The sequence below is a fragment of the Aquarana catesbeiana genome, linkage group LG10 (assembly GCF_042186555.1).
Source record: "Aquarana catesbeiana isolate 2022-GZ linkage group LG10, ASM4218655v1, whole genome shotgun sequence".
Lineage (NCBI taxonomy): Eukaryota > Metazoa > Chordata > Amphibia > Anura > Ranidae > Aquarana > Aquarana catesbeiana.
In genome coordinates this window covers 31736468-31761641 of record NC_133333.1, presented here as the reverse complement: position 1 = coordinate 31761641, position 25174 = coordinate 31736468, and the positions used below count along the sequence as shown (strand labels likewise).

At 42.0% G+C, this 25174-nt stretch overlaps 1 protein-coding gene across 1 annotated transcript; it reads right to left on the bottom strand.

Annotated features, from left to right (window-relative positions):
- Positions 1 to 4169: 4169 nt before the first annotated feature.
- On the bottom strand, positions 4170 to 21400 carry LOC141109997 (uncharacterized). Its single transcript, XM_073601245.1, has 5 exons — positions 21294 to 21400; positions 11376 to 11498; positions 9754 to 9900; positions 5835 to 5984; positions 4170 to 4803 (listed from the first exon to the last, which is right to left on the bottom strand). Exons 1-5 carry the CDS (start codon positions 21343 to 21345, stop codon positions 4667 to 4669), a joined length of 609 nt encoding a protein of 202 aa, XP_073457346.1. The 5' UTR covers positions 21346 to 21400; the 3' UTR covers positions 4170 to 4666.
- Between the last annotated feature and the right edge of the window lie 3774 nt (positions 21401 to 25174).

Genomic DNA, 25174 nt, shown 5'->3' with positions numbered 1-25174 from the left:
CACCAAGTATCTGGTCACCTAATGGTAGAAGAGAAAAGTGCACCAAGGCCAAACTTAGGGAGAAATCAATAGATCTCTAACAATCAACCAGGATAATTATTTCTGGCAAGCAAATTTGTGAGCAGCCAACCTGCTTAAACTCCATGGTGCTACAACTACATGAATACAAAACTTACCAAAAAATGTGTTTAGGTAAGTTATACTTATATTAGGCATGTTTTAAACAGGGATTTGTTGTAAAACACAGATAATTTACCTGACCAGGGCCATCTTTAAGGCAGGGCAAAAGGGGCAGCTGCGGGCCCCCCTACAGTGGCGGAACTCAAGGGCCCAGTCGCAAACGCGACTGGTGCGACCCTGATAATTCCGCCACTGTTACATTGGTGGCCAGTGTTGAAACTCCTCTTTATATTGCTAGCCGGTAAAAAAAATCAGCATTACCATTGATCACACCCTCCCCTCTCCTCCCCTCTCCCTCTCCACCCCTCTCCCTCTTCTGGCACCTGCAGAATGACAGCTCCACTGCTAATTAAATTAAGGGGTGGGGCCACCCAATGACCATGCCCCCTTATGACTTCACCAACCTGGGCATGTCCCCCATGGTGCGGCATGTGTCCTGGTATGATTCAGGAAGGGGGGCACTCGCTTGTGTTGTTGCTCGGTTGTGGGGAAGAGGCCCTTGTCCTCATCAACATGGGGGCAAGGTGCTTTGGGGGTGAGCCTCCTCCTGCCACAAACCACCTCCCCATGTTAAGGGCATGTCAAGGGCATGTGACTGCTCGCTCGCCCCCCCCCCTTTATTGGCCTGCCAGGCTTCATGCTCGGATAAGGGTCTGGTATGGATTTTGGTGGAGACCATGTATTTCATCTGAAGTTATTTGTGGGTTTTTCTTTGCATCCCAAACAATTTTCCTGACAGTTGTGACTGAAATATCAGCTGGTCTACCTGACCGTGGTTTGGTTTCAACAGAACCCCTGATTTTCTATTTCTTGATTAGAGTTTGAACACTGCTGATTGGCATTCTCAATTCCTTGGATATCTTTTTATATCCCTTTCTTGTTTTATACAGTTCAACTACCTTTTCCCGTGGATCCTTTGAAAACTCTTATGCTTTCCCCATGACTCAGAATCCAGAAACGTCAGTGCGGCACTGGATGAAAGATGCAAGGGTCTGTCAGGAGTCCAGAAACTCATTGACCTTTTATACACACACACTAATTACAAGCAAACAAATCACAGGTGAGGATGGTTACCTTTAATAGCCATTCAAACCCCTTTGTGTCAACTTGTGTGCATGTTATCAGGCCAAAATCACCAGGGTAGGTAAACCTTTGATCAGGGTCATTTGGCTAGTTGATTGATAATAAATGCCTTCAGGCAAACACTAACCATGAGTGAAAGAAAAGTTTTTGTGTTATCATTCATATTCTCTGAAAAATGACCAAGAAATCATAAATTCATCTAGGGTATGTAAACTTATGAGCACAACTGTATATACGATATTGCCAAAAGTATTGGGACATCTGCCTTTAAACGCACATGAGCTTTAATGGCATCCCAGTCTTAGTCCGTAGGGTTCAATATTGAGTTGGCCCATCCTTTGCAGCCATAACAGCTTCAACTCTTCTAGGAAGACTGTCCACAAGGTTTAGGAGTGTGTCTATGGGAATGTTTGAAAATGTACAGTATATATATATATACACTTTACTTGTTTGGAAACCCAGTGGCATAACAAAAAAAAGTGTCTTGTCATGTATTTATTTTTTATACAATGGGGCAAAAGAAATTAAAACAATAAAAAACACTTTCACACTTTTGTTAGACTGCTTTAAGTTTATTGCATACGTTGATTACAATTGACAGTATCAATTTACTACAAATTGGTTTAGCACAAACTTATGATACAGAAACACAAAGCATTAAGTCACCTATAGAAGTCAAGCTGGACTTAAATGAGCAAGCCTTGCAAAAATGATATTTCAGTTTTGACCTGATGCTTATAGGTGTGAATTATTTCTTGTGAATTATGATCCTAACATATAAAAATATAAAAAGGTCCATCATGAAAGGTCCTGGCGTCATACTCAACTATTAATTATTAGCGTTTTGTAACAGAAGCAAACAAGTCGCACTAAAAACTACAAAGTCCTGATTTAGTAACATTTGGTTCTTATTGCATTGCAGAAAATTATATTGCTGCATTTAAGGCAAGCCTGTGGACACAAAACCATTGGCAAACCCCTTGCAAGCATCACCTCTTTATCATAGGACATTTCCTTGTTTTTTTGGTTTAAACTTGGCTTAGAATATTGTGGCTGTACAAAAAAGAAATGACTGAATGTCTACCAATAATGCTACAATGTACATGAAAAATATGCTTTTTAACTCTTCAACTCATAGAGTAGGCACAAGTCATTCAGCAACTCCAGTCCTGCTGGTGACATGGATGTTTGAGATCAGTCATTGTTTGGCAGGACTTTTCCTTAGAAGAGTAAAACTTCTTTGCTTAGATAATGATCTAGATAGAAGAACAAAAGGTCTTATGTAGTATGGAGAAGGGAGGCAGTATGGACTATAGTGATAGCCCTAGTTGTTGGACATGGCAAGGGTAGAAAGCCAAGTGAAGATCTGCTTCTAGAAGGAGCTTTCAGGCATGGTGCAGATATATTGATGTACTGGAACAGAAATTTAACTTGGACAGTGTCAATTTTGCCTCAGTTTGGCAAAAAGATTGAGCAACCAAGATCTGCACCAAAGAAGGTAAAAATCTTATAGTGGACAACACAGACTATCCAAAGCAGTTCTTCTCCCAGACTCATTGATAAAGTAGTCCTTTTTTGCATCTCCAACCACGGCATAGATCAACCAGATCTGTAAAATTATGTACCGTAATTGATAATTCAAGTATCACAAAATTTTTAATCAAGTTTTTAACTATCAATCATTCATAAGGATGCTTTACATTTTTAGACCTCCAGACAAGTGTAAAAATCTCCTTATGCTGGCCTAACACACACAACAATTTTCTTAAAATTCTCAATCACCGTTCAGTAGCAAAAATGATCAAATGGATAAGCACTACCTACCCTGTTTCCCCGAAAATAAGACCTAGCGTGATTGTCGGTGATGGCTGCAATATAAGCCCTACCCCCCAAATAACCCCTTCCCTGCTTCCCCAAAAATAAGCCCTACCCTGAAAATAAGACCTACAAGGACTTTAACTAGGGCTTATTTGGGGGGTAGGGCTTATATTGCAGCCATCACCGACAATCACGCTAGTTCTTATTTTCAGGGAAACAGGGTATATAAACTTCACATAGTTCATAGTAAGTCACATAGTTACATAGTTACATAGTAGGCGAGGATGAAAAAACACACAAGTCCATCAAGTCCAACCTATGTGTGTGATTATATGTCAGTATTACATTGTATATCCCTGTATGTTGTGGTCATTCAGGTGCTTATCTAATAGTTTTTTGAAATTATTGATGCTCCCCGCTGAAACCACCGCCTGCGAAAGAGAATTCCACATCCTTACCGCTCTTACCATAAAGAACCCTCTACGCAGTTTAAGGTTAAACAGCTTAAACCATTAAACAGCTTTTCTTCTATGTTTAGTGTCTTATTAAATTCCCATTCATGGAAAAGTTTTATCTCTATTGTGGGGTCACCAGTATGGTATTTGTACATTCAAATTATATCCCCTCTCAAGCGTCTCTTCTCCCGAGAGAAAAAGTTCAGTGCTCGCAACCTTTCTTCATAACTAATGTCCTCCAGTCCCTTAATTAGTTTTATTGCCCTTCTCTGTACTCGCTCCATTTCCAGTACATCCTTCCTGAGGACTGGTGCCCAGAACTGGACGGCATACTCCAGGTGCGGCCGGACCAGAGTCTTGTAGAGCGGGAGAATTATCATTTTATCTCTGGAGTTAATCCCCTTTTTAGTGCATGCCAATATTCCGTTTGGTTTGTTTGCAGCAGCTTGGCATTGCATGCCATTGCTGAGCCTGTCATCTACTAGGACCAGCAATAGCACGCAATGCCAAGCTGCTGCAAGCATAGAAAACAGAATATTGGCATACATTAAAAAGGTGATTAACTCCAGAGATAAAATGATAATTCTCCCGCTCTACAAGACTCTGCTCCGGCCGCACCTGGGGTATGCCATCCAGTTCTGTGCACCAGTCCTCAGGAAGGATGTTCTGCAACTGGAGAGAGTCCAGAGAGATAAAATGATAATTCTCCCATAATAACCTGCACAGAAGCACTAAGGCCACAAGAGGGGTGACCAGCAGTGTCAGCCAATTAGGGTTCTTTTACAGCGCACGGATCTGTGATCATGATTACAGGAGGAGCGAGCAGATAAATGACCAAACAGCACGATGCTGCTGTTTCCAATCAGCAGTTTGGGGGAAGGGAAAGAGACACTACCGCATTTGTAAAAGAAAAGTGGTGTCACTTACCAGGCTGTATAAAGGTTAGACTGGTTGAACAGAATTACAAAGAGCTTGGCAGGTAAAACACTACAAATGTGTTTCCAATACCACTGATTCAAATTATGCTATTGGCAGCAAATTTTGCATTTTTTTTTTTTTTTTGTAAATGCAGCTATTTTAATGGAGTTCCACTTAAATTTCAAAACGATTCAAAACCTGATTTTTTTTTTTTAATGTTCTGAATCAGGATCGTAACACTTGAGCAGTTTAATATTATACACATATATTCCAATTAGAGTGGTGAAGTCAAACTGGCAGGCATTTTTCGACATGCATCCCTGACCTGTAAAGTTGGCTTCCACGCCACCTAAAAAAAAAAATCAAAATAGCAATCGTTACCACTTTAAAAGTACACTCCTGTTAAAAATGAAATCTTAAGATGAATCTTAATCTTTAAAGTGACTTATGCAAGGCAGCCTGCCTGAAGAATGGTTTTCACTTTGAGGTTGACCTGTTACATCCCTTTGCCTTTATTTTGGCCTCAGCAGGATTCAAACTGGGAGAGGACAAAGCAACACTGTATGCAGATAAAGCTTTAATGCCTTAGGAAGCTGACTGACGAGAGAGCACAGGGATGAATAAGTGTGTTTATGCAACTTTGCGATCCGATCACAGAGAGGGGGTGGACCTTGACCTTGCTATACGGCTTTAACTGTAGCAGAAACAAGTGAGGTCAGAATATATGAAGAGTGACTTAGTACGTAGATTACAGTTTTCTGGAGAGGTAGGATAATTCATAGTTCCATATTTTAGCTGTGCTTCTGACATGTTTTGTGCTAGGCACAGAATTTTCTCTTTGAGAAAGGGCAGTGCCTAGCATGAAACATTTAGAATAGAACCTGTTCATGCTGGCTAGCCATATGCACAGCAGAAAAATTTCTTTATTTTCATTTTCGTTTAATTTGTTTTTCATTTTTCAGGTCATTCATTATGATTGCAATTCGTAAATTTGTAAATTTGAAAATTCGTGTATTCGTAAATTCGAAAATCCAAAAATAAGTAAGAAAATCAGAACATTCGAAAGAATAACTAACTAATAGCAACTAACTATTACATTATAGGTATTGGGATTTACTTAGTGAACGTAATGAAGTTACGAATTATTCGAAATAACGAATGCCGCACCTAAACAAATGGAGCTGAACAAATTAATAATAAATAATAATAATAAAGAGTTTTTATTATTATTATTGTTATGTATTATTATTAATTTGTTACGTTCCATTTGTTTAGCTATGGCATTCGTTATTTTGGATAATTCGTAACTTTGGATAAATTTGTATATATAATTTGGGTATATAACATGATCTGGACAAATAACAACCTTCATGGACTTACTAGGTGTTTTAGCTGACCCAATGAACTGGACACATTGGTCGGTTTCTCCTTTGCAGACGGTCTTCTTTTCTGCGTTGCACATCTCTGTCGTATTCGCAGCAAAGCAACTTGGACATAGACACCCATCAGTTTCATTGCTTATTTTTGGTACTGTGCCACAAAAGAGAAAAAAGCTAAACATGACATGTTTCGATGGTGAAAAGCTGACCATTTAAAGGTCAGCTACACTCAAAGATGATTTGGTGGGCACCAGACCAGCTAGTTGGATCACTTTCCAGATCGCTTTAATACCCTGGATGGGCAGAATCTCTCTGAGAACAAACAATTCCTCAAGAGTTTGACATTTCCCCTGTACAAATCTCATCCAGTCCTTGTAAGTGATGGTGGAACTCCTTCAAATGATTGGGCAGTGTAAGAGTAAATCAGTCCATGTGTCTTCAAAGCGGCACCAATGAAATGCCTTCACAGTGTGAATATGTGCAGAAGTTCTAATTCACTCAGCTTCTCCACCACGTGAATAGACCACCACCATAAGTTAGGATGTACTCTTACCAGAGAGTGTTGACCACCTATTACGGGTGGTCAAAAGGGGCTCATAAATATCAAATGCTCCATCCACAGTTGTTCCTTAGCATACAAAGAGCAGGAGGGATCATCTAACTGTCACATGGAAAACGATACTCCTCTGATCTCAGATCATAGTATCCAGTGGAATGTATCAGCAAAGAGATAAACGCCACATAGTGTAAATCCTTAAAATTAAGTTTTATTCAAGTAATGCACTAACATGCCATTACATTGAAAGAAAAAAACGTCATCAGCCAAAACAACGGGCTCAATCCAAACATGAAAACAGGAAACAATGCCTTTAGCCTTTTATGAGCCCCTTTTAACCACCCGTAATAGGTGGTCAACACTCTCTGGTAAGAGTACATCCCAACTTATGGTGGTGGTCTATTCACGTGGTGGAGAAGCTGAGTGAATTAGAACTTCTGCACATATTCACACTGTGACGGCATTTCATTGGTGCCACTTTGAAGACACATGGACTAGCGCAACACATATGTTTTTTATTGTCTTGTTTATGTGATTATATTTCGAGTCAGTGGTGTTGCTATTTACACGTCTAGTTACTCACGAGCGCAGTTTTGTCTTGTTTTTCATTTCAGCGTAAGAGTAATCTGTAGACTCGATGCTTATGCAGTTTTTATGTTGCACCTTATACATATTTCCTAATCTATTCTGATTTTCCTATTTTCCTTCTTTTCTTCCTTACAAGCTCATCTCATATTCAGATCCCTTCTAGGAGGTTCATACCTCATATTTTGAACTGCCCTTCCTTCTTCCTTTCTTCAATGCAGGTTTATATCTCATATTTTGCTCCTTATTAGCTTACTACCTTCCTTCCTTTCCAGAGGTTAGGATCTCAATTTCCATCCTGTCTTTCCTTCCTTTCAATAAAGAAAACCATTCAAAAGGAGATGGGATTTAATTTCTCATTTACCTCTCATTTATATAAAACAAAAATGGCCATGTGATGACTCAGAAGGTCATTTAAAGTACAGAAGGAGCACCAGGCCAAGTTATTTTAATGGTTCACGAAAAAATAAATAAAAATAAAAACATCCAACAGGCTTCAAAGGTCTTTATTTAAAAGTTGGTATAAATTTGGCTGTTTTTTTCTATATGTGAATTAGACATCTGCGTTTGTAAAACAAATGGATTTTTGGACATAAATTTGATTTTCAGAGATTTAGATGTATACGGATCTTAGAATGGACATAGTAACGAATGTCAATGTAAAAAGTTCTAACGAAATTAAAGAATGCATTTAATTTATTTGTTTTTTGGGATGCAATAGTAGTTCTGGCCCATGGAGAAATTAATTCAATTTTCTAATTTGTTTGATAATTTGGACTTGGATAACGAATGGATCTGAATTTCAATTTCCGATTGTGCTGCCTGTGTAGTGCCCGATAGGCCTTAGTGACTGTGCAATAAAGTAAATTTATAATTTAAATTGAAATTGTAATTGTCACAGTCAGTTCATTTCAACAGTCTTAAGCTTGAAGGATTCGGTGACTTGCCGAATTTTGCATTATTTATTCTGTTGCCTCCGAAAAGATCAAATCCTTCTGAATATATTAAATAGATTCAATATACCGAAAACTAATATATAGCAATATTCTGAAAGAAATGCAAAATGTTTCAAATCTGATCGGAAACAAATTCCGTTAACGAAATGGTTCAACATAACAAATATGATGAAACAAAATTCTTCAAATAATGTATGTATCCAAAACTAAACAAAAATTTCCGGCATGCACATGTCTATTGCAATTTTACAATTTGGTCTGGTGCTCCTTTGGCTGGCGTATGCCTTCATCTTCCTTCGAAGCAGGCTCATATCTCAAATTCTGATCCTTCCTAAGAGGTAGACATGTGCAATTTGTTTCGTTCCAAATTCGTTTTTAAAACCCGTTTAACAAATGTCTCAGAATATTAGGAAATTCGAATATTCGAAAATTTGGAAATGTAAAAATTTGGCAATTCGAAAAATTCAAAATTTCGGAAATTCGGAAATTCGAAATGAGAAAATGCAAAAATTCGGAAATTCAAAAATTCAAAAATTTGGAAATTTGGAAATTCGAAAATTCAAAAATTCAAAAGAACGAAAATAATAACTAACTAATAATAGCTTAACTATTACTAACTATTAAAGTACAGGTATTTGAATTTCCTTTCAAATTTGACTGTTAGTGAACTTAACGAATACGAATTTATCTGAAGTTACAAATTATCCGAAATGACGAATACCTAAATGAATGGAATGTAACAAATTACTTTTTAGTACTATTATTATTTATTGTTAAATAATTTAATTCCATTTGTTTAGATGTGGCATTCTTTATTTGCAGATAATTCGTAACTTCAGATAAATTTGTTACGTGCACTAACAGCCAAATTTGAAAGGAAATTCCAATACCTATAATTTAATAGTTATTTATTATTAGTTAGTTAGTTATTATTTCAAATTTTCTGATTTTCTTTCTTATTTTAGAATTTTAGAATTTTCTGAATTTTGAATTTTTGGATTTTTAAACTTCCAATTTTTCAAATTTCGGAAATTCAGAAATTGGCAAATTCTGAATTTTTAAAATGTTCGAATTTCCAAATTTACAAAAAAAGAACACATTTTTTGGCAGTGCACATGCCTACTAAGAGATTCATATCTCATAATCTGTTTCTTCATTCCTTCTTTCCTAAGTTGCTACTTTGCTCCCACAATCCAAGCCATACCAGCAGCAAAATGTATTATGAATAAATGTATCCTGTCGAGAATGCCACTAGATAAAATCTCATGCCCCTTTTTAAATAATGTTCAAAATTCTGGCACAGAAGAGCAGCCACCAAAAGCCAAGCCTGCAGCAAAATGATCCATATTATTCTCTTTTTCATCCTTATCCTTGCCTGATTTTCTTTACCTTTTTTTAATTTGGTTTACTTTCAAAATTGGCTTTTTTGCAACTTGTTGCAATTTTAAGCTTTCTAAATCACTGAACCAAATCAATCATTTAGATCGGGAAACTCATAAATAAGTGAGACATCCTTACATGCATACTAGTTGCAGGTCAGTGACTCGTGGTAGTGATGTCAGAGTCTCAGCAAGACAACCAACCAACCAGCATGCCTCAAAAGAAAGGTAATCAATGGCAACTTCCATGTCTCTCTTATGTTAGATTACCTTTAGTGGACAATCTACAGTGATTTTTTAGATATTTAAAAAAATAAAGGAATTAAAACACACATAGAGGGAAATCTGATTAATTGCATACGAATATTTTACATTTGAGTGAGCAGGTGGAGCTCTTGGCTCTTTTATACACATACAGTTAAACACACACAGAAATGAACTCACTTTCAAAAACCCCATCATTGCAATGATCATTGTGACAGCATTTTGTTGCAAGGCCAAAGAAAATCGATTCATTGGAATACGCATACATTGTAATGTTGCAAGGCAGGTCATAAGCACAGCGCTTCTTTATAGAATGAAAACTTCCATCTGTGAAAAAAAGTTGTAACAAATATACAATGCGCTATATAAAAATAAAAATAAATAATAATAATAAAAAAATAAGATTTTTTCAACATTACAAAATTTTAGCAACAGTCTCTTCTAAATGTAAACTGTAGTGAGTCAATCTGAAGACAGAAGGAATCTTTAAAGCCCAACTGAAAGCTAGGTTCCTCCCTCATCTCCAATCAGAGCACCCCTCAACAAATGTTGGATGTGAGCTTGTTGGCGGATAGTCCGTCCGTGTGAATGCTCCACTGAACATTTGTTGGCGGACTTTCCGCCAACAAATGTTGGCTAGCAGGTTCTCAAAAAAAAGTAATAATAGTAAAAATTAAAAAAAAAAATACCTTCTCCAGGTGTCTTCCACTAGGTGCAGTGATGTCATAGGATGTGAGCTAGTTGGCGGAAAGTCCGACCGTGTGTATGCTCCATTGAACATTTGTTGTCGGACTTTCCGCCAACAAATGTTGGATAGCAGGTTCTCCAGAGGGCTATGGACTCCATTCATCTATACAGGACCCGTTCTTGTACCATAAAAATAACACCTCATCAGATAGGAGCATGACCTTAAATATTGAGGAACAAAGATAGACCTTATCCTTGATGCTAACCCTAGCATTAACCTTAACACTTTGTCAACAAAGCCATGTAATCACTGTATTTGAAAGTTTATTGAAATTGGCTAAATTGAAATGCTAAATTTGGTAAAACTTTGGTCATGGCAAAATCTGAAATGTTGTTGTGTTATCCTACTCCTAATATCAACAAAGTTTCAATGAGTCATTTTCATTGTAATTCATTGTTGCCTTATTTCACAGTTTTTTTTTTTCTGTACAGTGGAACCTTGGATTAGGAGCATAATCCGTTCCAGGAGAATGCTTGTAATCCAAAGCACTCGCATATCAAAGCGAGTTTCCACATAGAAGTCAATGGAAACGAAGATAATTTGTTCTGCATTGTCTTCGATTGCATGCAATACCGCATGTGGCCAGAGGTGGGGGGGCGCTGGAGAGACTCGGAAATACTCGGAGACAGCTCGGCTGCACTCGGAAACCTATGGAAAGGCTCGGAAAACACTCGGGAACTGGGGAGCTTCCAAGTATTTCCAAACCGCTCCGAACGGCTCCGAACGGCTCCGAACCGTTCTGAGTGTCACCAGCCCCCCCGCACCTCTGGCCAAATGCCATACTGCACAATGCAGAGGCTTGAATCCTGCTCATTTTGTGAGACAACACTCGCAAACAGAGTCAGGATTTAAAAAAAAATAATTGCTCGTTAACCACGTTACTCGCAATCCGAGGTTCCACTGCACATAGTTCTATAATAACATTATAATAACATTCTTTTAATCTCTTTATAGCTACTGAATGGATTTGCAGATTTATTATTGCATTGTATCATACATAAAAAAAACAAATTAGTACATATGGAGAGATGCTGGATATTAGTAGAGTACTTACAGCACTCTAGTTTTTCATAGAGGGTCATACAGCCACTGTGAGCTGGGCATTGATGATCTTCACCCTTACAGTAGTCGGAGTTACGAGCATGACACTTATAACATGTGATGTTATTAGCTAGGACTAAACCAAAGAGAACGTGTTAGTAATCTGCCCAAGTCACCCAACATTGCCTGAGCATCATCCAGTTTAAAGCACACAGTTTTACAATGATCACATTTACATTTCTAACATGTATATACAGTGCCTTGAAAAAGTATTCATACCCCTTGAAATTGTCAACATTTTGTCAGGTTACAACCAAAAAGGTAAATGTATTTTACTGGGATTTTATGTGATAGACTGTAACAAAGTGACACATAATTGTGAAGTGGAAGGGAAATTATAAATGATTTTCAAATAAATATCTGAAATATGCGGCGTGTATTTGTATTCAGCCCCTCTTTACTCTGATACCCCAAACTAAAATCAAGTGGATCCAATTGCCATCAGAAGTCACCCAATTAGTAAATAGAGTCCATCTGTGTGTAATTTAATCTCAGTATAAACACAGCTGGTCTGTGAAGCCCTCAGAAGTTTGTTAGAGAACCTTAGTGAACAAACAGCATCATGAAGGCCAAGGAACACACCAGACAGGTCAGGGATAAAGTTGTGGAGAAGTTTAAAGCAGGCTTAGGTTATAAAAAAATATCCCAAGCTTTGAACATCTCACGGAGCACTGTTTAATCCACCTAAACTGACAGGCCGGGCAAGGAGAATATTAATCAGAGAAGCAGCCAAGAGGCCCATGGTAACTCTGGAGGAGCTGCAGAGATCCACAGCTCAGGTGGGAGAATCTGTCCACAGGACAACTATTAGTCGTGCTCTCCACAAATCTGGCCTTTATGGAAGAGTGGCAAGGAGAAAGCCATTGTTGAAAGAAAGCCACAAGAAGTCCCGTATTCAGTTTGCGAGAAGTCATGTGGGGGACACAGCAAATGTGGAAGAAGGTTCTGGTCAAATAAGACAAAAATGTAACTTTTTGGCCCAAAGGCAAAACGCTATGTGTGGCAGAAAACTAACACTGCACATCACTCTGAACACACCATCCCCACCGTAAAACATGGTGGTGGCAGCATCATGTTGTGGGGATGCTTTTCTTCAGAAGGGACAGGGAAGCTGGTCAGAGTTGATGGGAAGATGGATGGAACCAAATACAGGGCAATCTTAGAAGAAAACCTGATAGAGTCTGCAAAAGACTTGAGACTGGGGCGGAGGTTCACCTTCCAGCAAGACCCTAAACATACAGCCAGAGCTACAATGGGATGGTTTAGATCAAAGCATATTCATGTGTTAAAATGGCCAAGTCAAAATGCAGACTTAAATTCAATTGAGAATCTGTAAGAAGACGATCTTCTTCCAATCTGACAGAGCTTTAGCTATTTTTCCAAGAAGAATGGGCAAAAAAGTCACTCTCTAGATGTGCAAAGCTGGTAGAGAAGTCCCCAAAAAGACTTGCAGCTGTAATTGCAGTGAAAGGAGGTTCTACAAAGTATTGACTTAGGGGGGCTGAATACAAATGTACCCCACACTTTTCACATATTTATTTGTAAAGAAATTTGAAAACCATTTATCATTTTCCTTCCACTTCACAATTATGTGCTACTTTGTGTTGGTCTATCACATAAAATCCCAATAAAATACATTAGGTTTTTGGTTGTAATGTGACAAAATGTGGAAAATGTCAAGGGGTATGAATACTTTTTTAAGGCACTATAGATGCAGAACACACAACTGTCTCTGTTATGGGGGATCATGAAGAATAAATAAGCAAAAATGTATTGATTAAACCCATAGCCCCCCTTTTTTCTGACTTTCAAAAATGACAAATGCAATAATTTAGGTGAAAGGTTGAATGAAGTTTAACACTCTTGGGAATTAAACAACAATTTTATAGTAGAGACAACTAAGGAGGAAAGGGATGGATGGGTTTGGTTACTGCCAAATGAAGGACAGTTGGGAGTTATGTTACTATACTAGTAGTAGCTGTAAAAAAAATCCAACATGCAGGGTCAAATTCTCCAATAGCCTTATATAACCTTAGATTTAGGAGTGAGAGAAATTGCGATTTTTTTATTTTCCCAAAATTTTAACAAAAAATTGGGAGATTTTGGCAGGACTTTTTTGTAAAATACATTGAAGTGAAAGGGAAAGTCAAAATGAAGGTGTTTTCTAACCACTTGGGCACTTTTACCCTTTCCTGCTCATGCCAATTTTCAGCTTTCAGCGCTGTCACACTTTAAATGAAAATGGTGCGGTCACGCAATACTGTACCCAAATGAAATTTTTATATTTTTTTTTCACAAAAATAGAGCTTTCTTTTGGCGATATTTAGCCACCACTGTTTTTTTGTTTTTTTTTCTGCTAAATAAACGAATAAAGACCAAAACTTTGAAAAAATAACAAAAAACGTTTTCATAGTTTGTTATAAATTTTGGAAACAGGTCATTTTTCTCCTTCACTGATGGGCATTGATGAGGCGGCACTGATGAGGCAGCAATGATGGGCATTTATGGGCACTGATGAGGCGGTACTTGTAAACACTGATGAGGAGGCACTGGTGGGCACTGATGAGGCTGCACTGATAGGCGGCACTGATGGCCACTGGTAGGCAGCACTGGTGGGCACTAGGGATGAGCTTCGTGTTCGAGTCGAACCCATGTTCGACTCGAACATCGGCTGTTCGATCGTTCGCCGAATTGCGAACGTTATGGGCCGTTCGCGCTAAATTCGTGTGGCGCGTCACGGCCCATAATTCACTGCGGCATCGCAGTGCATTGCTGGCTGATGATTGGCCAAGCATGCACTATGACCCGCATGCTTGGCCAATCACAGCGCTGTCAGTAGAGAGAGCTGTAATTGGCCAAAGCCAGGGTGGCTTTGGCCAATTACGGCTCAGGGCATTTAGTACACACCCCACACTATATAAGGCCGCCTGCACGGCGGCCCTGTGTAGTGTGTGTTCCGGTGTGCTGAGAGATAGAGAGAGAGAGAGACAGTGTCATTTGATTTGAGTTAGATAGATTAGGCAGAACAGTCAGTCAGTTAGCTGCACTTACAGTGTATTGTGTATATATATGCATCCCAGGTGTTGCATATATATATATATACACTGTATTCAGTTTAGCTAGATCCGTTCCTGTTATCTTCTATCTAGACTATTTACATTTAATGCAGTGCGTCCTGCTCACAGTGTTCAGCTAGATCCGTTCCTGTTATCTTCTAGACTATTTACATTTAGTGCAGTGCGTCCTGCTCACAGTGTTCAGCTAGATCCGTTCCTGCTATTTACATTTAGTGCAGTGCGTCCTGCTCACAGTGTTCAGCTAGATCCGTTCCTGTTAAATTCCTACTGACCGGCAGGCTTGTCTGGTTACAGTATATAAAGCTACCTGAAGAAAATTACAGGTGTTCTATTTGATCCTATTAGTACCACGGTCAGGCAGCTAGACTATTTACATTTAGTACAGTGCGTCCTGCTCACAGTGTTCAGCTAGATCCGTTCCTGTTATCTTCCTACTGACAGGCAGGCTTGTCTGGTTACAGTATATAAAGCTACCTGAAGAAAATTACAGGTGTTCTATTTGATCCTATTAGTACCACGGTCAGGCAGCTAGACTATTTACATTTAGTACAGTGCGTCCTGCTCACAGTGTACAGCTAGATCCGTTCCTGTTATCTTCCTACTGACAGGCAGGCTTGTCTGGTTACAGTATATAAAGCTACCTGAAGAAAATTACAGGTGTTCTATTTGATCCTATTAGTACCACGGTCAGGCAGCTAGACTATTTACATTTAGTACAGTGCGTCCTGCTCACAGTGTTCAGCTAGATCCGTTCCTGTTATCTTCCTACTGACAGGCAGGCTTGTCTGGTTACAGTATATAAAGCTACTTGAAGAAAATTACAGGTGTTCTATCCCAGCTTAGTGCAGCTACAGGCCATTAGTATGTCTGGAAGGCCAAGAAGGAGAGGCAGACAGTCACAAGCCAATAAGAGAGGGCAAGCAGGCTCTGTGTCTAGTGCTGGTCGTGGAGACGGTGCATCCTCATCAGCACGTGGCCATGGGACACGCTTGGCCTTTTTTTCGGCAGCTGGCCGTGTTGAGCCGCAACATGTGGAACACTTGGTCGAGTGGATGACCAAGCCGTCCTCATCCTCCTCATCCTCTCTCACCCATGCCCAGGGTGCTTTGTCTGGCAAAGCAGCGGCCTCTTCCCTCAGCTCAATGTCATCAGTGACTCCTTCCCTAGCTCCACCATGTCCTCATGAGGATTCCCTCGAACTGTTTGACCACAGTGTTGGGTACATGCTCCAGGAGGATGCCCAGCGTTTGGAAGGCTCTGATGACGATACTGAGCTCGATGAAGGCAGTAACATGAGCGCGGACAGAGGGGGTGCCCAAGAAGGACAGCAATCTGGCAGTCATGCTCCCCCTGCTGCAGCATACTGCCAGGTTTGCTCCAGTGATGAGGAGGGAGGGGATGATGAGGTCACTGACTCAACATGGGTGCCTGATAGGAGAGAGGAGGAGGAGGAGGAGGAGGAGGAGGAGGAGGAGGAGGCGGCAGCACATCACCAACGAGGCAGGATGCCCTCCAGGGGCCAGCCTAAGGGCAGCACATTGACTGCATCACACCCCAAAGCTCCACATGTGCAGGGCGCTGCAGTCTCTGCGCGTTATTCAAAAAGTTCTTTGGTGTGGGCCTTTTTTGAGACGAGTGCATCAGATCGCACCGCTGCTATTTGCAACATATGTCTCAAGCGTATCTCGCGTGGCCAAAATATCTCCCGCTTGGGTACCACATGCTTGACCAGACATATGTTGACCTGCCATGCAGTTCGTTGGCAAGCGTATCTAAAAGACCCACACCAAAGAACAAAGAGGATCTCTCCTTGCTCCTCATCAGCTGAGATTTCCAACCCCACTAGACCTTCAGTCCTCTCTGAGACCTGCAGTGAGAGGAATGAAGGTGTAGAATTAGGTGTGTCACAGCCAAGTACTTGTGGGCAATCTGCTTTTGGTACACCGACGTCAGATTGTACCAGGCAAATTTCCCTGCCCCAGCTGCTGCACCGCCGAAAGAAGTTTGCTCCCAGCCATCCACATGCCCAGCGGTTGAATGCTAGCTTGGCAAAATTGCTAGCACTTCAACTGCTGCCTTTTCAGTTGGTAGACTCTGCCCCCTTCCGTGAGTTTGTGGAATGTGCGGTTCCTCAGTGGCAGGTACCCAAACGCCACTTTTTCTCACGGAAGGCGATTCCGGCTCTCTACCGGCATGTGGAAGGCAATGTCCATGCCTCGCTGGACAGGGCGGTCAGCGGTAAGGTGCATATTACCGCTGACTCATGGTCCAGCAGGCATGGACAGGGACGTTACCTAAGTTTCACGGCGCATTGGGTGACTCTGCTGGCAGCTGGGAAGGATGCAGGACAAGGTGCAGTAGTGTTGGAGGTTGTTCTGCCACCACGCCTCCAAAATGCTGATTGTGACACACCTCTCTCCTCCACCCCCTCCTCTTCTTCTTCCTCCATGGCCTCTTCCTCGGAACCAGCGGTGCTCCGTAGGCGTTCAAGGGGCTACGCAAGTACGCAGGCCAAAAGATGCCATGCGGTGCTTGAGCTGGTGTGCTTGGGGGACAGGAGCCACACTGGGGCAGAGGTTCTGTCAGCTCTGCAGGGGCAGGTTCAGAGGTGGTTGACGCCACGCCAACTTAAGGCAGGAATGGTGGTTTGCGACAATGGCACCAACCTCCTCTCTGCCCTCCGACAGGGACAAATGACCCATGTGCCCTGTTTGGCTCACGTCCTTAACTTGGTGGTGCAGCGGTTCTTGGGCAGGTACCCGGGCTTACAGGATGTCCTGAGGCAGGCCAGGAAAGTCTGTGTGCATTTCCGCCGGTCATATAATGCCAGTGCTCGGCTGACGGACCTCCAAAAGGAGTTTAACCTGCCCAAGAACCGCCTAATCTGTGACATGCCCACCAGGTGGAACTCAACGTTGGCCATGCTGCAGCGGCTGCACACGCAGCAGAGGGCCATCAATGAGTACCTGTGCGACTATGGCACCAGGACAGGGTCAGGGGAGCTTGGTTTTTTTTCCCCACGCCAGTGGGCCATGATCAGGGATGCATGCACTGTCCTGTCACCATTCGAGGAGGCCACGAGGATGGTGAGCAGTGACAGTGCATGCATCAGTGACACTGTCCCCCTTGTCCACCTGTTGGAGCACACGCTGCGTGGAATAATGGACAGGGCACTTGAGGCAGAACAGAGGCAGGAAGAGGAGGACTTCCTTAGCTCTCAAGGCCCCCTTTATCCAGACAGTGTTCCTGCGTGCCCGCCGATCACACAGGAAGAGGACGAGGAGGAAGAGGAGGAGGAGGAAGATTGTGTCAGTATGGAGGTGGAGCCTGGCACTCAGCATCAGCAGCAGTCTTTAAGGGATCAGTCCCAAGAAACACATGGACTTGTACGTGGCTGGGAGGAGGTGGCTGCGGACCATGTCGTTCTTAGTGACCCAGAGGACTCCGGACCGAATGCCTCAGCAAACCTACGCTGCATGGCCTCCCTGATCCTGCAAAGCCTGCGTAAGGATCCTCGTATTCGTGGTATCAAGGAGAAGGACCAATACTGGCTGGCAACCCTCCTTGATCCACGTTACAAGGGTAAGGTTGCGGACCTTATCTTGCCATCGCAGAGGGAGCAGAGGATGAAACATCTTCGGGAGGCCTTGCAGAAAGGTCTGTGCAACGCGTTCCCAGAGACTGGGAGGTTACAAACTCCTGTTTCTGGACAACGTGTTGCTGAGGCTTCGGTCAGTCAAAGAAGGAGCGGTGGAGAAGGTGGCCGTCTGACCGATGCGTTCAGACAATTTTTTGGTCCGCAGCCCCAAGGTATGATCGGTTCCAGCAACCATCGCCAGCGTCTGTTTTACATGGTGCAGGAATACCTAGGGGCAAGATCAGACTTGGACACCTTTCCCACCGAAAATCCTCTGGGTTACTGGGTCTTGAGGATGGATCACTGGCCAGAGCTTGCACAGTATGCAATTGAGCTACTGGCCTGTCCTGCATCCAGCGTTCTTTCGGAACGCACATTCAGTGCTGCTGGAGGCGTGGTAACCGATCACAGGGTGCGTCTGTCCACCGACTCGGTCGATCGGCTGACCTTCATAAAAATGAATGAGTCTTGGATCACCACCAGCTACCAAGCACCTGATGCTGATGTAACCGAATAATTTTTTTTGAAATCTCAGATCCCTTCAAAGACTGCCTATGCTGATGCTGAGTGACTATCCCTGAGTAATTATCCTCTTCCTCCTCAATCATCACGCTGATAGCTTGTAAGAACATTTTTGGTTCTGGGCGCCACCACCAGTGCCTAAGGCACAATTTTTCAGCCCCTGTTTAACAGGGGCGTGTAATTACAATTTTTGATGTAATACTTTGCAGCAGGGCTCGTTCCTGCATTCCAACTAGAGTGTCTGTGAGGGGTTGCAGTGTTGTGGCACCAGCACCAGTGCCTAGGGCCCAATTTTTCTGCCCCTGTCTAACAGGGGCGTGTAATTACAATTTTTGATGCAATACTTTGCAGCAGGGCTCGTTCCTGCGTTCCAACTAGAGTGTCTGTGAGGGGTTGCAGTGTTGTGGCACCAGCACCAGTGCCTAAGGCCCAATTTTTCTGCCCCTGTCTAACAGGGGCGTGTAATTACAATTTTTGATGCAATACTTTGCAGCAGGGCTCGTTCCTGCGTTCCAACTAGAGTGTCTGTGAGGGGTTGCAGTGTTGTGGCACCAGCACCAGTGCCTAAGGCCCAATTTTTCTGCCCCTGTCTAACAGGGGCGTGTAATTACAATTTTTGAAGCAATAATTTGCAGCAGGGCTCGTTCCTGCGTTCCAACTAGAGTGTCTGTGAGGGGTTGCAGTGTTGTGGCACCAGCACCAGTGCCTAAGGCCTAATTTTTCAGCTCCTGTTCAACAGGGGCATGTAATTACAATTCTTGATCTAATATTTCACAGCAGGGCCCTGTGAGGGCTTACAGTGTTGTGGCCACAGCAACACCTAAGGCCCAAATTTCTGCTGAGTATATAGGGCAGGACCCTACTTTCAAACATCTAACTTACAAACGACTCCTACTTGCAAACGGAAGGAGACAACAGGAAGTGAGATGAAATCTACCCCTAGGAAGGGAAATTCTCTCCTGTAAGAGTTAATATGGGAAAACAAGTTCTCCTTTCCACTGATGCTTTCCAATCCTTGTTCCACAAAAAAACCCAAATTTTCAAAAAACATTTTTCATTGGGACAAAAAAGTGAGGTGAAATCTTCTGAAGAGGAGGAAAGACAGCAAAACAAATGTCACAGGGGTGATAACCCTTCCCTATGTTTTCCAAAAAGCTTAGAAAAGATTTTTTGGCTGGAGCTAAACACGTTAAAAATGTTCAAAATTACAAACAGATTCTACTTAACAACAAACCTACAGTCCCTGTCTTGTTTGCACCGCCTGTATACTGCTGTTCAGAGTATATAGGGCCTGGTGGCCCCACACCTTTCCTTATTTTAATTTGGGTGCGGGGTTCCCCTTAATATCCATACAAGACCCAAAGGGACTGGTAATGGACTGGGGGGTACCCATGCCGTTTGTCTCACTGATTTTCATCCATATTGCCATGACCCGACATGACATTAAACCCGCAAGCAGTTTTAAATGAGATTTTTTCCTTTAAAAATGACATTTGGTGCAGGGACTGTTCTAAACATGGGAAACACGCGTCACTTTACAGGCATACTATAGACACCCCCCAGGTACGATATTTAAAGGAATATTTCACTTTTTTTTTTTTACTTTAAGCATCATTAAAATCACTGCTCCCGAAAAAACGGCCGTTTTTAAAAGTTTTTTTTGCATTGATACATGTCCCCTGGGGTAGGACCCGGGTCCCCAAACCCTTTTTAGGACAATACCATGCAAATTAGCCTTTAAAATGAGCACTTTTGATTTCGAACGTTCGAGTCCCATAGACGTCAATGGGGTTCTAACGTTCGTGCGAACTTTCGGTCCGTTCGCGGGTTCTGGTGCGAACCGAACCGGGGGGTGTTCGGCTCATCCCTAGTGGGCACACATTGGCAGCACTGGTGGGCACTATTGGGACTGAACTGATAATCAGGACACTGGTTAGAGAAGCCGGTTCTCTTCTCCAATCCTCATGCTGTCAGCATGAGGAAAGGAGTGCCGATAACCAGCTTGTCTTGTGTTTGGACACAGCTGATCAAGTGGTAAAGAGTCGCTGATTGGCTCTTTACCTCAATCTGAGATCAGCAGTGTCCTCCGGACACTAATCACAGAACATGCCCCTCGCGCCCCTCAGCGGGCGCGATCACGGAAGGCCTTCATTTGACTATAGCGCAGTCGGCAAGTGTTTAAGGATGACATGGACTTTTAATGACTACTAAGGGTTAGGAAGTATGGGAGTATTTTCCTTTTTTAAAAAAAGAAGAAGTACAAAAAAACAAACACTCCCGCAGTGATCTCTATTATCTTCCAGGTCCCGTGCCAAGTGGTTGCCCTGCAAGATTTTGAACACAGGAGGTAATTTGCTCGGCATTGGTGTCATTCAGGGAACACTTTTGCATTTTCTGAAAAAAATGTCAACATTCGGAAATCCACATCAAACCAAAAACCTGTGACTATCTTCAAAAAGAGTTGTTTACAGGTTTTTAATGTGTATCGTTCCTCATCTAGTGACAATAATAAAAAAACTATAGGGTTGAATGAATAGTCCATTGTAACAGCTAACTCTGGATCCACAATGGAATCTAGCATCTACACTGGAAGCAATGGAAGATATGCAGCATGAAATGAGCATACTACACTTACCTGCAAAAAGACTGAAGGTGAGAAGTAAGAGACAGACAAGGAAAGTCTTCATTTTGTTTCTTCCTAATGCCTCCAATATAGTTGAAATCTTCTAGTGCTTCTGTGATAAGGTTTGCCCTCAGTTACGGATATTTATATGCTGTTAATGGATGGTGTAGGGGTGTTGTTTAATTTTGTTGTGTGTTCTATTTAGACAAATGTAAATGTTAACAGTAATATTTGTTCTAAATTAGGACCTAGATCAACTTTATGAATCCAGCAATTCAGATCTTCCAGCGCTAATGGTAAATGGCACTGGATGTATTTGTTTAGCCCTTGAGAGGATACCATTTGTTTCTCTGAATAATATCAACATTAAACAGTTAGAGGCATTTATACATTTCTAAATAACAAGAGAATAGTATAACCATTTGTTTTTGCTTGTTCGGTCTAGAGCAAGGTTTTTAAAGTTGAGGTATAGGCCAGTTGTATTGATAATTAGAATTGACTCCAATTATCATAAAGTTGTTTAATTCTAGGTGGGTCAATGGTCATCATCAGAACACTATATAGAAACCAAGTTTTCTAGTATCAGGACTTATTGTTTGGCAGCCTTCCAGCTTCTCCCATCACCTGATGCCGCGTACACACGAGCGGACTTTACGGCAGACTTTGCCCAGCAGACTGGATTTCGTCGGACAATTCGATCGTGTGTGGGCTCCAGTGGACTTTGTTTTCTTAAAAGTTGGACAGACTTAGATTTGAAACATGTTTTAAATCAATCCGTCGAAATCGAGTCCGGTCTAAAAGTCTGCTCGTCTGTATGCTAGTTCGACGGACAAAAAGCCACGCTAGGGCAGCTATTGGCTACTGGCTATGAACCTCCTTGTTTTAGTCTGGTCGTACGTCATCACGTACGAATTCAACGGACTTTGGTGGATTGTGTGTAGGCAAGTCCGTTCATTCGGAAAGTCCGTCGTAAAGTCCGTCGAAAAGTCCGCCGGGCAAAGTCTGCGGTAAAGTCCGCTCGTGTGTACGCGGCATGAGGGTTTATAAGTCTTCTCAGACTCCTAGCTGCTCCCATCAGCTCTGAGTTAACGAGTCTGGCCAAATGCCCCCTAGCTGGTTTGATCTTCAGCGCAGGAGGCAACTTTTTTAAATCTCATCTGCCTGTGTCTCCGTGCTTGTGATAACGTTTGTTTCCTGGCTCCAAGTTTTTGTCTTTGACTGGCTACTGCTGCTATTATCTTGGTTTCTGGTGTTGCCAACCTTTGCCTTGAACCTGAATTACTGAATTACAAATTGTATTGCAGAGATTGCATTGCACTAAATTATTTCTTGACCAGATATACACTTTCCCACTCTTACTTTGTATCATGTATCTGTGGGAATAACATGATTTGGACCAGCTAAAGTCCTCAATACAGGATCTGCTTTTTAAGCACCCCCTTCCGTACTAAAATACAGCATAGGCATTAAAAAAAACATCAGTGGGGTAGTAATATTCTCATCATTCTATGGTCATGGTGCAGGGGGTGACATCTTCCTTCTACCAATGACATCCCAAGGAAGTACTCCAAATCTCTCCAGACACTACAGAACAATTCAGGGAATGTCTTCTCAGTGAGATTTGAGGACCCTACATTCCTCAGATCTCCCCGAAAGGAGAATGGTACCACCCTTGTCTGGGTACTGCATGCTGTATCTGAGGGTAAGCAATCTATTTAACTTCTCTTATCGTTTTAGCTGCTATTCAGAAAAGGGGGGGCTTTTATAAGCAGGTCGTATATAGCTGTTTCAGTCTGTTTTATTCCCGGAGATATGTAGATGGCACATTACAGCATTGACGGGTGAAGTTGTGAGTGAACAGTGAGAGCCTCTTCTCCCCAGACTCAAAGCACAATCACATAGTTCTATATTTGCACATCTGATAACAACTATGCATAGATTTTCTCAACTAATAATAGCATCAAATAACAAAATGACTCTCGGAGTAAGATATAATGCATAATAATGAAAATACTGCATATTTTTGGGATTCGAGTATTTAGACCATGGGCCTCAGACTTTCTAAACAAAAGGCTAGTTCAATATCTCAGGGTTGATAAGCAGTGGAAGTAAAACATAGCCTAGTACCTGTGGTTAGCGGAATGAGGGAATTATGTTCCCATCATTGAAGTCAGTTGAAGGAAAAGTACCCCATTGTTAGTTTCAGTGGGAAAAAATTGTGCCCCATCTTTGATGCAATGGGAGAAATAGCGACCCACCGTTAGTGTCAATGGGTGAGGTAGTGTCCTACTGATGGTGTCAATGGGAGGAATAGCGTCCCATCATTGGTGCCAGTAGGAATAAATGATGCCCCATTGTTGGTATCAGCGGAAGGTGTAGTGCCTCCGTGTTGTTGTCAGTGGGACAAATAGTACCCCAATGTTGGTCTCAGTTGAGGAAATAGTGCCCCATATTGGTGTGAGTGGAAGGAATAGTGCCCCATCATCGATGTCGGTGGGAGGAATAGTAATCTACCTGTGATATTAGTGGAAAAAATAGTGCCACATTGTCAGAGTCAATGGAGGAGGTAATGCAGCACCATTGGCGTCACTAGGAGGAATAATGCCCCATAATTGGTCTCAGTTGGAGAAATAGTGCCCCGTATAACCAAAAAAGAAAAGGTTAATTAAATCCACAAGGACTTTTTTTTACCACTACTATTTCTTTATATTGGATTTTAAAATGTCCCTCCAAATCAGGGACAGTTGGGAGCTACGCAGGTGGGCTTTAAACTATTTTTAACCGATTGCCGCCTGCCTCCTGTCATATGACGGGCAGGCGGCGCAGCTCTCGTTCTGGGAGGGCATCATATGACGCCCTTCCCAGCCCACCAGGGGGCGCGCCGCTGACGGGAAACTCGCGCGCTCCTGCCGTGTCACTCGGGACCCGATGCGCGTGCCCGGTGGCCACGATGTCCGCCGGCACCTGCGATTGCCCGGTAACACAGCAGGACCGTGGATCTGTGTGTGTAAACACACAGATCCACTGCCTGTCAGAGGAGAGGAGACCGATGGCGTGTTCCCAGTACAAAGGAACACCGATCGCTCTCCTCCCCTTGTGAGTCCCCTCCCCCTACAGTTAGAATCACTCCCTAGGAAACATAATTAACCCCTCGATCACCCCCTAGTGTTAACCCCTTCCCTGCAAGTCACATTTATACAGTAATCAGTGTATTTTTATAGCACTGATCGCTGTATAAATGTGAATGGTCCCAAAAATGTGTCAAAAGTGTCCGATATGTCTGCAACAATATCACAGTCATGATAAAAATCGCAGATCGCCGCCATTACAAGTAAAAAAAAAAAATAATAATAATAAAAATGCTATAAATCTATCCCCTATTTTGTAGACGCTATAACTTTTGCGCAAACCAATCAATATGCGCTTATTGCGTTTTTTTTACCATACATATGTAGAAGAATACATATCGGCCTAAACTGAGGAAAAAATTTGTTTAAAAAAAAAAAATTGGATATTTATTATAGCAAAAAGTAAAAAATAATGCGTTTTTGTCAAACTTGTCACTCTTCTTTTGTTTATAGCGCAAAAAATAAAAACCGTAGAGGTGATCAAATACCACCAAAAGAAAGCTCTATTTGTGGGGGGAAAAATTATAACAATTTCATTTGGGTACAGTGTAGCATGACCGCTCAATTGTCATTCAAAGAGTGACAGCGCTGAAAGCTGAAAAATGGCCTGGGAGGGGGGGGGGTGAAAGTGCCCTGAATTGCGGTGGTTAAAGTAATAGTTCAGTTTTCTTCTCACCATGTCCGTATTCTGCACTGGGGGATGAGATCTGGTATGAATGAGACATATTATAGTGAAGTTTTCTGTAGCGGAATGAGACACCGGAG